Here is an 18,844-nt window from a genome sequence, read left to right as displayed (position 1 = left end):
ATATATGGTATCATGTATACAGTTTTGAATATTTATCGATACAGCAGGTAAATACCGTATACCGTAATAATATTCATCTGATTATAAGCGCCATCTAGAGGCAAGACTAATATGGCTACACATGTATTGGATATGTGTGTTGTTCGACGGGTTATGTGTGTGTTCTGTCATAGGTAAGCGAAGAAAAATTAGTCAAAGTAAATGAAAATAATTTTAATGTATTTATTTGATTAATTTTAATATCATATTATTTAAGAAAGTATAACCATTGAATCCGAAATAAAAATAGCTGTTTCTATTAAAATAAGTACCAGCAATTTCGGAAAATTTATAGCATTATAGCCCAGTCGGTTAGCATAGATCCCCGACAAAATACAAGCCCAAAATTAAAAAAATAGTGCGTTAGCAGCCATCTTGCTTTTAAGAGGGAACGGTTTTTCCTCAATATTTCGGCAATTTTCAACTTTTCGAGAATAATCATAAGAACTTAAGTTGTTCATTATTCAATTTTGTACATTTTTCTCATTGTTCATTTTTTTCGTACGATCGATATTTTCGAGTTAAGGGGAATCAGCGGAGGGAAATGTAATAATTGAATTATCTCATTCATTTTTTAACTTTAGGGTCTAAATTACACAACTAGGGTCTAATTTACAGGACCAAATTTATCTGGAATTGAAATTTCTACAACTTTAATCTCCACCTATCCACTATCTGGCAAACTTACGCGGATTTTGTGATTATTTTAATTTTCCTTGCTAAAAATTACATTTGCTTTTGCTTAACTGGGGTTTGTAATTCCATCGGGTGTTATTTACTAGGCATAGATTCCCAACGGGGGCGATACCGGAGCGGAAACGATTCTACATATGTGCTAATAAATGAATTGATTAAATATATATATGCTTTTTGACTACTGATTTGATTACAATAAAATACGTAGTTTTATTTTGTTGTTGTGTTCTTTATTATCAATTCTATTTAATTAAAAATCAATTGTTTGATTAAACATCTGCTTACATCAGTCCATTGCGTTACTCAAACAATCAATGAGATTAAAAGCCATTCCGTGAACGTTTATTTATATAGTAAGCTTAGTTATGAGAATAATTATGAAGATTACAATCCCCTCCTACTGCATAGAAATGTGCATTGGCTCAATTCTGATATCAGCACTGGACTTTCTTAAAGACAACTTACAGTAAAACCTGATTAAATAGAAAAATTACATCGCTTATTTAACAGACCTCAAAAATATTTTATCAAGACAATTTACAATTGCAAGGTGATAAGGTCAATTAAATTAAAATAAAAAACAAAAGTAATAGCTGGTTTTGGTCGAAAACTTTACTTTAATATAAATACAACCACTTTAACACTTTATGAACAGCCTCTGCTAAATTATAAGATTCCTACGGGCGACGGATATAATTTAAGGGGTGGTCATTTAAAAAGTTATTTAGTTTTTCTGTCAAAATTTTTAAGTAGCAGCCTGGCATTAGTAGCTCTTAAGCTCCCGTGCCTCGAAAAACACCTAAAACCGTTGAATCTGCACCTAGTGTCTCAGGAAAACTTGTAAAAGTAAGCTGAACTTAAGTCTGCTGTATCTTGTGAGTTATTAATCGGACTGAAAATGTAAACGCAAAAGTTGCTATTATGTTCGAAAATTTCTGTAGGTAGATAATAGTTATTCCTGTCCTAAATGGCTGGAGAGGTATGTTACAAAAAATTTGTTTTTTATATATTTATCTAACATTATGTGAGAAGACATCGCTTAATCTCGTAATATTATTTGGGGGTCAAACTATTTAAAACCTAACTAAATACCAATTAGACAGCATGGCCTGGTTAAAATTTAAGTATTTTTACATCTTAATCATCGGTACAATATTATTTTTGTCAACATTATCACTGGGCCGTCTGAGGTCACCATTGTTTGTCATTTTAATGTGTAGGGAAATCGCTAATATCTGAGTAAATGCACCGTCAAGAATGGAAAAAAATACAAATCAATATTACTCAATTAATATATTCTATATTCACATTTTTTAATTTATTATTATTAACGAAACGCAGAACTTTTTAATTATTTCAATTATCATGTAGGAAAAAAAAATGTCTGTCCTCTACAACTAATTAAACTTAATGTTAACTGTTATGTAATGTTACGCATTTTAATATACGTATTATTATTACAATACAATAATAATATTTATTTAATGTAGACGCATACAATAATAACCAATTATGTAGTATTGATTGAATTATATAGGTTTTATATACATTAATAGAATTCGATATCGCACTTGCTGTCTGGGTAAGTACTAATCACTTACTATCTGGTGAGTTCATGTTGTGTTTCGGTTTGAACAGTGAGAGAACCAGTATCACTACAGGCACAAGGGATATAAGTCATAACATCTTAGTTCCCATAGTTGGTGGTGCATTGGCGATGTAAGCAACAAGTAATGTTTCTTGCAGTACCATATATATATGGGTGGTAGTGAAGACTTACCATCAGACGGCCCATTTGCGCGCCGCCCTTTTTATTAAAAAAATATATTTATTGGTGCTGATTGCTACGTCTACGCTCGCCAGTTAGTAGGTACCTACACATTTCTTTAGAGGACAGTGTTTATAATCTTTTTAATACGTAGCTGATGTCAGATATCTGTAAACTGATGAGCGTTTCCACGCACATATTAGAATTCATATAATGTTAGGAATAGGTATGTTAAATCAGTAAAAAGAAGCAAATTGTCTATGTATCTATTTTAATGCCTTTGAGCAGTAATATGAAAACATACTAGAATATGAAATTGAAGTTTGGTATGTCAATTATCTAAATAAAAAGCGGGTGAAATACTGCATTACGTACTATATTTAGTAGTTAGATAAATAAGTAATTATATATTCGTTTAGTAGTTTTTTTCGCTTATTTTAAATAATTACATTAAACATAGATATAAACAGACTTAATTGTGCATGATTTAGATAATTATAAACAAAAAGATAGCATTGATAAAGCTGATAAAAAAAACTTTAACGAAAACACGCCTTGCTGGAAATTTAAAATTACAAATGATAAATCACGTGGTTATATTTTATACTTTACCTTTATTATTGCTTTTACAACTTGATGTTGACTTAAAATTAATTTTAATAAAATATAAGATTTATATAATAATATAAAACTAATTATTGACAATATAAACATTTACATATATATAGAGATAATGGAACGAATTAAATCGCACATGATTATTTTGCTTCTAAGCACTGCATAAATAAGCCAATTAAGGTAAACTATTATTTGTTATAGAATTACATAATTCTAATTAAATGCTGGTTTGCTGGCAACATTGTTTGAACTGCTGGTTCTAATAAGCGCGTTGTACATCATCACTTGAGGCAGGGTAGGGACAAGGCTAGGTCGAGCACTCATCTGAACTACTGATGACAATTGCTTTGTGTCATCGTTTCTTGGTTCCTGTAAATTCTTATTAAATTAGAACTTACAACTAAACCTGAAAATTTTATAATAAAGTACATATCAGGTTATACTGGTCTTTAATTACATGAGTCAATCGTTCACATTGTGAATCATATGTTATCAATTATCATTTTGTAATTAAACTTTTCTAATAAGAAATCATTTCATATCACCAAAGCTTAAAGTTATAAATTGTCACGATGTGACGCAATTAATTTCAATACGTGGGTACAATTACACACTATAAAAAATAAATACCTTTGTTTGAATTAGTACTGTAAATGCAACTGCTCCTATTATAAACACAAAATTAAGTACTAAAAGTGAACAAGCAATTACCAAAAAAACGGTATCAAAACCCATTTTTAATTTTATTGTATGAAATATACATATATATCTATTGATCGGAAGCTAGCACGACACTGACTGATTTCCTATACTTCTTAGCTAATCTAAATACTAACGTACATTTTTATCGTTATATTGGGTTTTATAATACTGTGTGGATTTACAATGCATATCTTATAGAGACATATTTGATTTTATATTTATATCAATTACGGCACTTTATTAATAATAATCAAGCCTTATGCCATGGTAATCTCAACAAAAACGCGCGGCTGAGTCGAAACGACCTTTTCATAGCGGAAGATTCATAATCGCAATACAGGATCAACATGTTGTCCCTTCCAACTCTCAAACATAATTAAAATACTTAACTTAAGCATAGTCTGATGAAAACAGAGACAATCTGTTTGCAAGTATAGTACACGAAGAACTGTCTCTGAAATACAAACTTATACATCCGATACCAAAATTATGCCACGACAAAGCAATATTTGCAGAACATGTAGAATTTACTATTTAACCAATATAGATGGAATATAACACTAGTAGACAAGATCTAAAAAGAATACTTTTGATCGACATACTTATACCTATTACATAAAATCTGCAATGCACATTCAATTAAAAAAAAAATACAAAATACATGAATTTGAAATATCTACTAATCCGAGATTATGTTTTTTTTTTTACTTAATGCGTGGCGCAACCGTCGCTTTTTCAGTCCTGGATGTCTGACTAATTGATTTTCTTGATCTGTATAAGTAATATAAACATCCCTCCGAGAGACGAACACGAGCAAATATTTTAGCATCTTTTTTTATCCCTTGTACCTGTAATTACACTAGCTCACTCACCCTTCAAACCGGAACACATTATCAAGTACTGTTGTTTTGCGTACCAATTACTTTGGTAGAATGTCCTGACCAGTGGGTGGTACCTACCCAGACGGGCTTTGCACAAAGCCCTACCTACTGTAAATCTCTTCTATTAACCTGAACTTTAATCCTTATCGATATGGAACATAAGCTAATCATATACCAAAACGCTCGCTAGCTCCCTAGCCTTATTTTTTCAACTGTATTAGCAACGTAGCAGTAGAGTTTTAATATACTTGTTAGAAATATGAACTTGAAACACAGCACATTTATGTAATCTATCCCAGAAGACGGACGTGGACTAAAGATAATACAATAAATATAGACAAAGAATATACTGACTATAGACAATTTTATATTGACAATATTAAGGCAAGTTTTATAATCATTTTTCGAAACATATTTTTCGACTTAAGTTATAACCTAAAATATAGTCTAAAACAAAATATTATGGTTGTCGAGTGTATCACTAATCAATTAACATTCGAAATATTCTAGTGACCAAATAAATTAATAATACTATAAGTGCGCCCTTATACACTATCGTATACCCAACTTGCAGACAATTAGCGACAGCTACTTCGCGACACTAGCGCGAAATATGATGATAATCATTGTCTTCGTTAAGATCTGCGAATGTAGCCTTTGAACCGAACGCCCCGGTCTTAAGAGATAACCAGTTATGGTTCCACATTCTGCCGAGGAGTACCTAATCGGCCACCCAGCAAGTTAGCGTTGGTGACTCTAACATAAAGATAGAAGAATTTCGAGCGCTAGGTGCCCCTTTGCCTAGTGGTTAGAACAAGTAAATCTAAACCAAAGATTGCGGGTTTAAGTCCGGGCAAGCACAACTGAGTTTTTCTATGTTTGACACTAGCAAAAACTAGAAAATAATAAGGAGATATACCTGAACCTGGTTTCTTTACCGCCGAGAACGAGATGAATTATAAAAACAAATTAAGCAAATGAAATTCAGTGGTACTTGTCCGGGTTTAAGCCACGATCATCGGTTAAGATACACGCGTTCTAACCACTGAGTAATCGCGGTAAAGCCTCTATAACGGCTGTATAGTTAAAGAAGAACGACCGGTTTATACACAAATGTTTTCAAGGACACCAAAAGATATATTTCAAATTCGTCACCTATTTTTATTTAAAATTTAAAGTCCCAGAATATTACATATATCGCTGACGCACCGACACAAACTTAATATCCGACATGAAAAGATATTCGTAGCACTACTAATATTACACCATTTATTAGCAGACGTTTGAATCTCAAGAAGGTTCAGATATACTTATATGCCCTTATTATTTAATACAATCGTAAAATTTAGATAATAAAACATAAGATGCTGTTGGAATTTTAGCTAATAGCAATAAATAATAATTAATGTTATAAAAATGTGAGACAATGGGACTGACGTACCTGTGTAGGACTAAGTCTCGAAATCATATAAGAAGAAAAAAAAAAGAACTTGCCCGAAAATACCTTTTTTGTACGTATTATATTGTCACGTTATCTCTTTATAACTTATCATCTATTTCTCGAATATTCATAAAACATAATTTTTAACAAATCACATTATCTTCGGTTAAAGCTTAGGTTAATTATTTACAAAATCACGTAGAGTAACAATACAATTGATATATTGTTCCATTTATCTACAATTGTTATATTTACATATATAGAAAAGGAAAAATACCTAAGTATTTTAGGTATTATTAAATTTAATATAATATAAGTTTTTTATAAAAATAAAGTAAAATTATTATCACGAATAATCAGCTCATTTCGTCTACTTAAAAGTTATTATTGTAGAATAAACTATCCTTATATTTTTAGTTATAACTTGCTTAAAATATTTTAGCTGTTTTCAAAACACGTGTTAATTAAACGCGGATAATGATGGACTAAACACCGGACGAAACGAAACCTTGCGAACAATGAGTGAATGTCATTTCGGGGCCACGATGGCGATTCAACCTAACACAAACATACCACGATGTATGAATATACAAGATAGGATTCAATAATTTATCGGATTTATAGTGATACAAATCTGAATACTTTACGTATCTATAGGATTTTATATCAACTCATTAGCTATGAACGATTAAAAAAAATGAGATTCCGTATAAACATTTTGAAAACACACATAAGGTGCCTTACCTTATACATGTATATAACACGACGCTTCTATACATTAGAAGTACTACAATGGTTTCTATAAAATACCGGGCAACTAACAAATGTTATTCGCACGCTTAAGGCTCCGTATAATAAATACTTCAAGCGTAAAAATCACCTTATCTATTTACGAGTTTTATTATTACGCTACTAATTAGCTATTGGACATATATTTAAAGGCCATGAATTAGCTACCTTAAATAGATAACAAAAAAAGTCATTTAAGGAGTTTTCTATCAATTTTTTTTTTTTGCGGAACCCTAGAAACTGTACAGCCAGTTTGATCATTGTAACCAGCAGTCGGTTTTGTTCGCGGTTCGAAGCGGTGCATTAACCTTGTTTTGAAATTTATATAAACCATTTGCCATGACATACGCGTTTTTGATAGTTGTTTCCGTAGCTATCACATTTAAATTATTATTTCTAGGTTTTTCATTGGTGGTTACTTATAAACACAGCAAAAGTGATGCTAAGGTAAGCACAAAATTCTTTACGTTTCATGGTCCCACTTAAATTACTACGTCAGCATGCTAAATATATAAAACGCACTTGTTCAAATACTAAACATTTCCTATTATTTAGTTATGAAGGTAAACGATAAAAACAAGTAAAGTTAATCATTAGAATTTTATAAGATCTGCTGCTAAAATACCTAAACCAAGTAACGAGTTTAGTTATTTTTTTGTTGTGATAAAGATAATAATATTTATTAATTACTCCAAATAACAAAAATAAGTATAGACATTTAAAAAGGCAAAGACAAAACAATTTAGCACCATTTTATCCTCTGTTTAATAACCGAATCTTTTTTTTTGTTTGGAGTCTATTAAAGCGCTTTAGTGTTATCAATGAAAAAATATATAAAAATAATAGGAAAACCTACCTCCTAGGTTTGCTCAAATTGAAAAAATGTATTCCTCAAATTTTCAATAATTATTATAGAATTTTGCCCACCGGCTAAACAAAAATTCATAAACAAACTGTTCTTAAAAAAACTCTTTAAAAGTTTTGTTATCTACCAATATTAAATCCATTTGAACTTATGAAACTATAGGTATATATTAGGGTCTTTGTAAAACGTTATATTTGATTCAAAGTAAAAGTGATAGAAATATTGCGTTACAAATTCAAGTACACATTACACAATAGTCAATTTATGTATTTCGTATTTTCTGTTACAGACCAATATGCAGACAAAGCAGAACAAAAACTAATCTTTATCTGCGTGGAAAAGATTTTCTCGTATTTTTATACGAAAATTGTCGTATTGCCCCGAGACTTGCAATAATAATCATAGTTTAAAATTATAGATTATATGTTTGAAAACTTGCTTAATAATTAACAATGCGTTAAATTAGACGATTATAATCACACAATCTTATTAAGTCATGATATGTATTGAATTAACATAAAAAAATGTAATATTTAGAAGTTGATATATTATACGGAATATTAAGAAAATGTTTAGATATAATAAATAATATCTTTAAAACATTTCAATTTGTACATTGTCATTAAATGGATTACAACAATTCATTTGATTTGTATCATACCTATTTACTAAAAAACATTTATTTTTAATAAAAAATTATGCAATCCAACATTTTGTTTTCATACAATACAGTATATGATATAGGATACAGTAGTGCCTTGCCTACAGTGAATAAAACTTCGTTTTTTGTGTCGATTTTTATTTGTTTAAACAGGTATATTTATACTATAGAAGATTTTGATTACTTTTTAAGTGATTCTATTGATTGTTTGTAGCACAAGTTTTTTATAACTTATTACATTACATTATTTTGTAAGAATAATTACATACAACGATTTGATAAGGATCAACTCACAGTACACAGGGCAACAAATTTGCACACGTAAATCTGCCTTAGTTTGGATAAAATTAATGTTTTTATCAAACATTTCATCTCTTTAAATTAGTGTGAATTAAAGAACTTTAAACTACCAATGGCAGGAGTAAAGATAAAAATATTTAGATTTAACTATTCCATGGGATTTGCATCTACATTATGCACTACAAACAGTTCTTAATTAATGGATATATAATATCTTTATTCTAATTATTCACATTATTTTTTTCATTTTAAACTTTGTAAGTTCTGATAATTACTTATTTAACAGTCACCACACTTTTTTATGAATCCACAATGAGCAATATCGGTCATTTTGATTACGAACAATAGACATGTCAATTCTAGTTCAAAGTTGGTTATTTATCTATCTAAGCTTTGCCATCAATTTAAGATTGGATTCAACTATTCATATAAATTTGGGTACGTGGGTCCATTCAATAATATTCTTACATTTAAAGTTGACTAATTTGAATTATACTATATATACTTTCTCTCTATTATAAGTAAACTATGAAATATGTTAATATTTTCTAGAGTATCTTTAGTACAAAAATTTCAGACTATCAAAACAATGACTACTAATCTTTACTTACAAAACTTATTGTTTTCTTCGAGAAATCTCTAAGATCCTATGGTGTCCAGTGTCTCACTGCTTCACACTACATAGCAATACCTTTTTACGAAGGGAAAATCTTTGAAAGATATCTTGAGTGGGCCTAGGTAGGATTTTTACCCACTAAAACCCCAGGGTGGCTGTCCTCGAAACGTATCAAAGAGATCTTGGGAATCGTTCTAAGATTCGCATCTACTGCCGACACCGCACCGACATGCTCAGTCCCCTTTCTCCTTTTTTTCATTACAAAGGACAAACCGTCAATGTATTTAGCTCCTGGGAATAAATCCTTTTGTTATGTGGAATTCTTACCCACTAAAATCCTATCGGTTATATCGGAGGGGTTACAGGACCATCTTGTCATAACACATCCGCGGCCCCTTCAGTGTGGTGCTCTGCACATACTCCGCAGAACTCATCTTAATGAAGAGAAGACAACCAACAAGAGCCAAGACTATCATTCAGCAAAAACACACAACTATAGTTTAGTTTTTTTTGCTAAATATGTTTCGATTGTACTAACTGCACTACTATCGAAACATATTTGGAAAAAAAAAATATTACTACTGCTATAAAGTTACAGTGACGATCCGTAATAGAAATGATCCCAACATGGACTGGTTGGCCGAATACTATCAAAACCAAGTAATCAAGAATCACACAATCACAAAGCATTGACATACAAGTAGAAGTCAAACTAAAGTTGCAATCCTTAACATTTTTAATGTGATGCTGCCTGAAAAAAAAAACATGCAGGCACATCAAACTACCAAATTCAAAGAAACAAAAGGAGACACCAAAACCACAGGTAAAAAAATATTGCCTGCTATAAATTCTACATGTTATATTAAAATACCAAGTATAGTCCATGTTGTTCAAAATGGCAAGAATATGTATAGCTAATTTTAAGAATAAAAACAGTACAAAAATCAAGTAACAATATAAAAAATATTTATTTAAATAACAAATGTTATGTAACAATGTAAATAATATTTATTTATTGTCATAATTATTAACAATTAAGTAGCTCATCTCTCTCGTAAACTGAGACCATTTTACAGTTTTTCTTTGTATATCTAGTTTTAAATTGCCATTTTTATATAACAGAGCTTGATTGATTACCAATTTGTTAAACTCATGTACATGAGGATGATTTGTGTACTCCTCAATATTCATCCATTTGCAATCTTTTACTTCTCTTAGTGACAGTGTTATTTTTTCTGATAAAGCTGTCATCATCAGGAGTATATAAATATCTGAATTGCCAAACATCATATTGTGTGTATGCCTGAATGTAATTAAAGATAAGAACTCTGAGTCAACACCTGTCTCTTCTTTAACTTCTCTTTGAGCAGCTTTCACTATATCTTCACCTATATTATAAAAATATTAACACATGTTTCAATGGAAATTATTAAAAAAAGCTTAATTTAAATTTACTTAAAAAACAAAGAACCTTTAAGAGTATGTCAGTATTCAGGCAATCTTGAAACTATTTTATCATAAAATAGTTACTGTTTGAAAATACCTTTATATAGTAGTAGTCATAAGTGATGTACTTTTTTCTAAATATTCTTAATAAATTATAGTGCTATATGCAAGATTTTTAGATGTAACAACATTTATCTAGAAAGCTTCAAATCCACAATATATCTTTCAATAAAATTAAAAAAACATAATTACCTCTTTCAACATATCCACCAGGAAGTTTCCAGTGTGGGTAATCATAGTGTTTTTCAGATACAGCTAATAATTGATTTCTTCTATTTAACACTAGCGCTCCTACACCCAGATTTGTATGACAAGCCGGTGGCAAGTTAGGTTCAGAATCAGTTGGCAACCATTTGTACATCATCACAAAATCGTCTCTGGCATGGTGAAAATTAAAACCTTTCTAAGAATACCAATATAATTTAACAAAAAAATGTAACACAAATATAACAATCATAAAAGTATGCTATTAACTTACTTGGGCTAACATAGGAACATAAGCTGAATCATTTATGTTGATCTTGAACCATATACATCTTCTACCTTCAATAATCCAACTTTTAAGTGATTCTGAAATGTAATTTAAAAATTAAAAAAAAAAATCCTTTAACCTTTATGTATCTATTTCATTTTATGTTTACATTAGTACATCTTCTTTACAATAAATTATATATTATTTTTTTGTTTTAATTATTATATCATTTATAATTATCATTTCATTTTATTTTTTAAATAATATAAATACATTATTTAGGAATTACAAATATGACAGAGCATGACTAAGAAACAGTTATCTGAGACTTAACAAAAAAGTTAAAATCATTTTAATTATACACAATAATTCTATTATAGAATGTTCTATTATTAATAATTTTATTATATAATTTATTTCATCACATATTTTATTATTAATTTAAGCAAATATTTTTTTTTGTATTTGTAATTAAGTTTTATTTTAAGATAAGCAAATTATTAATATAAAAGAATACATTTTCAGATAGTTTACTTGAATAATTGCTCAACTTTAATAGTGTACTTTTATGACTGATTGCAGTACAGAGATACTATAAATAAACAAGTATTTAAGAAACACAACATTATAAACGTGAAAACAAATGATTATTTCAACTAATACTTTATAACCTACAAAAATAATTTATATACCATCTAAAATTTCAGAAAATGTTTCTTTTTTACATTGTAGCCTTGTAGAATCAACAGTAATGCCGTTAAATCTATCCTTTTCTCCTGTAAATTTTGCATTGTGATGTAACGAATAGTTGCACCGTGTACATGTAGCACAAGAAGTATTTCTAAAATTAAATATTTAATAAGATATTAAATACTTTTTTAAGAATTTGATTTGCCCAATTTATAGTTTAGTGTTTTTACCTTGTTATTTTTAAATGAAGGATAAGATTTTTTATTTTCAACATAGTATTATAATTAATCGTGAAATAAGTAAATACTGTACAAATAATATATTTCCTTAATAAAAAAATGTGCACAACCCTTCTTGATTCTCCCCAATTATTTAATACTAATTTAACAATAAAAGAAAACTTCTTATTAATAAATTAAACCTTTGAAACTTATCTCTCATAATATCTTAATTCTTAATAAAATAGCGATACAGTCTTTACCAAACACTAAACAGTCAAAAAACATTGTCAATGTCAATATATTATCTTCATAACGTAGCGTAGACAGAGAAACAACTTTGTTACTCTGTCTACGTAACGTAGACAAGACAGAGAAATTAACTAATAGTTTCTCTGTTTCGGTTCATAGTTAGTTACTATGTCTACGATAATCACCTACCTAACTACAGATTAAATAAAAATACTTGATAATGAATAAAAACTGATTATATTAATTGGCCTTATGTCATAATGTCAATTTTATTTAGGAGCAACAACTTTCAATTATACTTATATACTACATATTATATCTTAATAAATTTAGGGTATTTTTTCTATTAACATGAACAATAATTTCACAGAACTTTTGTCATACGAACTAAGCATTTTGTTGATATTTTGCATTTAAAGCCTGCATTAAACAACCATTAGCCACATGCTATCAAAATATGTATGTTTTCAACAAAATACTGTTCCGCTCCGCAGTATTGTCTTGTCGATCTAGAGTTAGACCTTAGTGGCTTACATAAAGTTTCACATTTCGAGGTTCTAGGTACGTATCTTGAGTTGGGTTAATAAAAAGTTATTGACAGTGAAACTGTCAATAAACTCAGATTATCAGTTCAAAATTTGAAAATTGGTAGTTTAAGTTGACTGAGTCATTTAGGTAGGTACCTCAGAAAACACATCGAAACAATGATCCTGTGTTTTTCTAAAATACTATTACGTTATTATTGAACATTATGATACAATTATTTTTAATCGATTAATTTTATATTCTTTATTAAATTTCTATTTATATTTGTAATAATTTATAATTTATGTCACATTGAATCATACAGATTTATTTATTTATTTTATCTTACAAAATTATTTTATGTAATCTATTTCTAAACGAGAATTAATCGACTTTTCTAGGTTGTTTTCTTTAACTATTTTCTTTCTCTTTTACTCTAGACAAATATAAATACTTTTGACATTTGCATGATATAGCTTTTTCATAGAACATAGATATTTTAAAATTATTTGGTTATTAACCAAAGAAATAAATTTTAGAAAGAATAAGTTTCATGTGGTAAAGTGACTTTTTGTGAAGACGTAAATTAAAATAAGTGATGTGAAAGATTTTCTCAGGAATATATAATCTCGAAAACTAATTATGGCTGGAAGAGGAGAAAGAGGTGTATCGCGAGTTTTAGATAAGCTCGAAGCATCCGTGAATTCGGGTCAATATTATGAAGCACATCAAATGTACAGGACTCTTTATTTCAGGTAAGCCATAAAAATAAGATCATAATTTTGATATAGTTCTACAATTGTTGACCTATTTTAATTTTATATATTTTCAGGTACCTAAGTCAAAAGAAGTACACCGATTTGCTTCAATTATTGTATAAAGGTTCAACTCTATTACTACAACGCGATCAACAAGGCAGTGGAGCAGATCTGGCAATCCTGTTAATAGAAGTTTTAACAAAATCTGAAACAAAACCTTGCACCGAATGGATAGATAAAATATCAAAATTATTTGAAAAGATGAACTCGAGTATTCCCGAAAGAGAGACCTTTCTAACAAATGCTGTGAAATGGTCTATGGATAATAATAAAAAAGGACATCCTTTACTTCACAAGGTAATTCTATATGCTTTTTTTTACATTTTAAACCACAACTATCTAATAAGATTTAATATCATAACCTATAAATTTTGATCAATATTATGCACACTAAATAAGTAAAATCTTATTGTGATCTTATCCCGTACACAGTAAGTATAATAAAGTAATGTCAACATATTTTGGTTAAATAATGTACTTGTATATGAGTTGTTAGGTTAGCAAAAATTCTAATATTTATTGATTTGTTATATAGTAACTAAAGCAATTAAAATTATTTTGCACAATCAATGATTTTTCTTTTAATATATTTGTGGGTTGAACATTTCAGATTTGTAACTAATTTCTATTTAATAAAAAATATTCATAATAATTGTAAGTAGTCGTTATTAAAAGCAATGTACTTACCATTTTTTGATCTCCTGTAAAATATCCTGAAATTTAATTGAACCGATGAGTTATTAATACTCTCTATAGTTTTTAATTAATTACATGTGCTTTAATTTTATTTTTATATTATAAGTACTTGTATTTTTTAAATATTTGAAATGAAATATTTTTGTTTAATTTTTTTTGCACCTTCTTGCAAATTTTTCAATTTACTACTTTTCCAACCTTTTCAATTTACTAATGCATTCATTTGTTTCTTATATAAATAATATTTCTACTACATATTTTTTTATTAATTATTCAATATTTCAAATTCATTAAATGTTTTATTTCTATTTATAGAAAATTGCTGAAATATATTGGCAAGAGAAGAAGTTTACATCAGCACATAGACACTTTTTACACTCAAGTGATGGAGCGGCTTATGCGAATATGCTGATTGAGCTACACACGACAAAGGGACTCAAATCAGAAATAGATTTGTTTATTGCCCAAGCTGTTCTACAATGTCTTTGTTTGCGTAATATTCAAATGGCCACAGAAGCTTTTAACAAATACACTGGATCACATCCTACTATAAAAAATGACAAAGGTCCACCATACTTATTCCCATTACTAAATTTTCTATGGTTTCTATTACGTGCTATTGAACAGTAAGTATTTTTATAAATTTCAATGTATATATCAAATATATTTTTAGAATAATTAAATATATATATATATATATTTTTTTTTGTTATTTCAGGAAACATGTCATTCAATTTAAAATTCTAAGGAGCTGTTATGCCATTAGTATAAAGCGTGATCCAAATTATTCTGTCTATTTAGATACCATTGGACGTATATGGTTTGGCATTGAGATCCCACAAGACAAAAATTCAAATTCTATATTTGGTGGCCTCCTTAAATCTATTATAGGAGATGTTGATGTTGATACTTCAGATGAAGAAGGGGGGGATTGTTTGAGGAAAAGTGCACCAATTCCTGACTTAGACTAGCTGTAAATGATTAAAGCATAATTTGCTATTTATAAAATTTTAATCAAAAACATCTGCATACCTGCATATGCAGATTCGATGTGTATATTTGGTGAAAGTTGTTTAGTAGGAAATGGTTTTTATGTGGTGCAAAATATACAGAATATTTGTTGTCTCAAAAAACAGACTTGTCAATGTATTAATTTTTAATCCAATTGCATCTTCTAAAAATATTTTTTTAAGCGAAACCATTTAGTTAGAAAGAGAGCTTATAGTCTTACAAAGCACTTTTTATAATACTGGATTGTTTTAATGGAATCATCTGTTTAAAACTGTATTTGTATTATATAGATTATTAACATTATTATTATACTTGTTCTATTTGAATTTTTATTTATTAAATGGCAATATTTAAATATTTTTTTTCTGTATATGTGCTTCTGTTATCTATTTCAAAACATTCAAGGGTATATCAGCTCACTACAAGAACTCATTAAATGCAATAAAATATAAATTGTATTAATAACAAATTAAACTATTTCAATTTGATTTCTATATAGTTGATATAAAATAATATTATCAAGCATATTTGTGCTGTTTAGTGTTTATAGAGTTCTTGCAGTAAACTTACGAACAGTTGTAAAAAAAATACAAATACAAGTTTTATTTTTTAAAGTCAACTAGTATTTCAATAACAAGCTGGAGTTATTTTAAATATATACAATTGATCACAGTTCAGTTTCGATTCTTTTAAAAGCCAACATAATTGTTAATTCATATTAAATAAGACACAACAGATTTAGAATCAGTTATAACATTTTACAATATTTACAATACTTACATTTTAATAAACGTGAATTACTGTATATTTGTAACAATTTACTACATTTTATATAATATAATCCATTATTTTTATTGAGGTAGCAATCTACTTGAAATTTTAAATTATTTCTCTTAGTATGTATAAAAAAATTTGTAATGTGTTATAAATTTTTTAAATATTTTCTATAGTGAGTGAGGTTATAGCCCTTGACCATGTCCCAACAGTTATATTACTTTTTTGAAGATTGAATTTAATACCTCTATCCTTTAAATCGAGTGCTTGGCTTACAATAAATTTATTAAATTCATGAGCATGTGGATGATTTAAAAACTCATCTACACTCATCCATTTACAATCTTTTATTTCAAACTCTGATTTTGTTATAGCTGTTGAAGTAGCTGTTAATAAAACAACAACATAAATATCTGAATTACCAAACATAGCATTGTGTGTGTGTCTCAAGGTAATCATTGACTCAAAGGTGGCATCAATACCAGTTTCTTCTTTCACCTCTCGTATGGCTGCATCCTTAATATCCTCACCTGAGAATAAATACTTAGATAAATAAAATTGGTAAATAAAAATGAATTTGTTTTAAAAAAAAAACATAAATATAGGTACACTAATTTCTGTAATTCTTTATGAGAAATAAATTCTTTAAACTTACACTATGCAACTGTTACTTTTAAATTAAATTTTACATTAAATAATAAAGATATTTTGTTCATAAACTTATTATAATTTAGTAAAATAGGTAAGGTAAGGTTTAAAAGTGTGCATTATAGATAATATCAATTTATCTCCCACATCAAAATTAGATAAAAACATGTGAAATATGTATCTTAAACAACTGGAATTTACTAAAGGCATACATAATTTTTTTTTTAATTAAATCTTATTAACCCTTTAACCGCCTAGGTCGAATTAATCCGACAAATATTTTCGGGCCCATTTCGCCTGAGTCGTATATTTACGACCAAAATAACACTGATCGTTTTATCAGCTTTTTTATTTAATTACGCTGTATTCTATCAAAAATATGTTTACATTAGGTAAATAGTTAACTAAGTAATCGTTTACAGTTTAATACACTTTAGCCTCTTAATTAGAAGTCTTAAAAATAATGTCCAAAGTTAGAAGAATTACTAACATTATTTTTAGAAAATTGTATTGTGTGTTTCGATTCACTGTGTCGGGCGCTGGGGGCACGCCAACAGATATGAAGTCGGGCGGTTAAAGGGTTAAAGCAACTTTAAAAAAAGTATAAAAATTATTAATTAAGTAGATTTGGAAAGATTTGTTTAAACTATGTTTTATTAGTTTTCTAAAGTTATCAAATTATTTACAATAATATAAGATTACCTCTTTCAACATAACCTCCCGGAAGTTTCCAATGGGGGTATTCATAATGCTTTTCTGTTACTACAAGCATTTCATTCTTGTTATTCAAAACTAAACCACCAACTCCTAGATTTGTATGGCAAGCTGGTGGTAAGTTAGCTGTACTGTTTTTTGGTAACCATTTGTACATCATGACAAAGTTATTTCTGGAGTGATGGAAGTTAAAACCCTCCTGAAAATATTTTATTATTATACAATATTTCAAGTTTGGTAAACAAAAATTAACAGTATTTTTTTTCATTAGCCTATTCTGTAATTTCAATTTCTATATTAGACATGTCATAATAAATATTTACATTTGCAAGAATTGGTATAAGGGCTGCATCATTGATGTAGATCTTAAACCAAATGCATCTTCTATTTTCTTCCTCCCATTGCTTTAGAGAAGCTAAAAATTAAAGGATTATAATAGCAAAATAAAAACAATCTTAAATGTATTGGTTTCATTTCACAAATAACATTTTAAATGAAGTCACCTAATAACTGATCCAAAAATTGATTTGGGTCACAGGGTTCTTCCAGAGAGTCCACAGTAATCCCATTATATCTATCCACAACACCTTGGAATGTTTTAGACGTCATTTTGGTTCTTTGTTACACAGTTATTGATTTTCAAAGAAGGAATTCGTATTGGAACTTGTAATATGACTTATATAGCAAAACACTAAGCAATTTATGAAAATTGAAAATAATGTGACAAGCTTCTGAACAAGATATCAATATGTTTTAATTAGTATTAATTTTAATATAAGATTTATATTTTTCTCTTATTATGTAATATTGATTAGGTACAACTACACGTGCTTACTTGTAAATAATTTATATTTCTAAATTGTTATCACAATAAATTATTATCGCTTATCATCTGATGTGTCAATGTCAAATGATAAGTGTCAACTGACTCAACCAACTATACATAAATATGGCAATGTCAATATAAATGTAGGGATCCAAATGCTAGTACCTACTGCATGAATCAGCATTACGGCGAAAAATTAATAACATAATTTAAAGGTTTTTAAATATCCAAGTATATAAGCCAATCTAGTTAGCAATTATTATTTTATACAATACCAAATTATTAATAAATGAACTCCCGAAAATCCTGTCCTGATTC

At 28.5% G+C, this 18,844-nt stretch overlaps 3 protein-coding genes across 3 annotated transcripts; 1 reads left to right on the top strand and 2 right to left on the bottom strand.

Moving 5' to 3' along the window:
• Window positions 1–10,320: 10,320 nt before the first annotated feature.
• Window positions 10,321–12,525, bottom strand: LOC126770734 (uncharacterized). Its single transcript, XM_050490260.1, has 5 exons — window positions 12,275–12,525; window positions 12,047–12,195; window positions 11,361–11,452; window positions 11,075–11,285; window positions 10,321–10,764 (listed from the first exon to the last, which is right to left on the bottom strand). Exons 1-5 carry the CDS (start codon window positions 12,316–12,318, stop codon window positions 10,385–10,387), a joined length of 876 nt encoding a protein of 291 aa, XP_050346217.1. The 5' UTR covers window positions 12,319–12,525; the 3' UTR covers window positions 10,321–10,384.
• A 992-nt stretch (window positions 12,526–13,517) lies between these two features.
• Window positions 13,518–16,099, top strand: LOC126770912 (Golgi to ER traffic protein 4 homolog). The gene is made up of 4 exons (XM_050490521.1): window positions 13,518–13,794; window positions 13,872–14,154; window positions 14,869–15,179; window positions 15,272–16,099. Exons 1-4 carry the CDS (start codon window positions 13,682–13,684, stop codon window positions 15,522–15,524), a joined length of 960 nt encoding a protein of 319 aa, XP_050346478.1. The 5' UTR covers window positions 13,518–13,681; the 3' UTR covers window positions 15,525–16,099.
• Window positions 16,100–16,143: 44 nt separating this feature from the next.
• On the bottom strand, window positions 16,144–18,592 carry LOC126770913 (uncharacterized). Its single transcript, XM_050490522.1, has 4 exons — window positions 18,204–18,592; window positions 18,024–18,115; window positions 17,689–17,899; window positions 16,144–16,868 (listed from the first exon to the last, which is right to left on the bottom strand). The coding sequence occupies exons 1-4, from the start codon at window positions 18,307–18,309 to the stop codon at window positions 16,498–16,500; spliced, it is 780 nt and encodes a 259-aa protein (XP_050346479.1). The 5' UTR covers window positions 18,310–18,592; the 3' UTR covers window positions 16,144–16,497.
• Window positions 18,593–18,844: the final 252 nt, after the last annotated feature.

This window comes from Nymphalis io, chromosome 9 (assembly GCF_905147045.1).
Source record: "Nymphalis io chromosome 9, ilAglIoxx1.1, whole genome shotgun sequence".
NCBI classification, from domain to species: Eukaryota; Metazoa; Arthropoda; class Insecta; order Lepidoptera; family Nymphalidae; genus Nymphalis; species Nymphalis io.
Note: the sequence above shows the minus strand (reverse complement) of the source record. Positions and strands in the feature narration are given on the sequence as shown.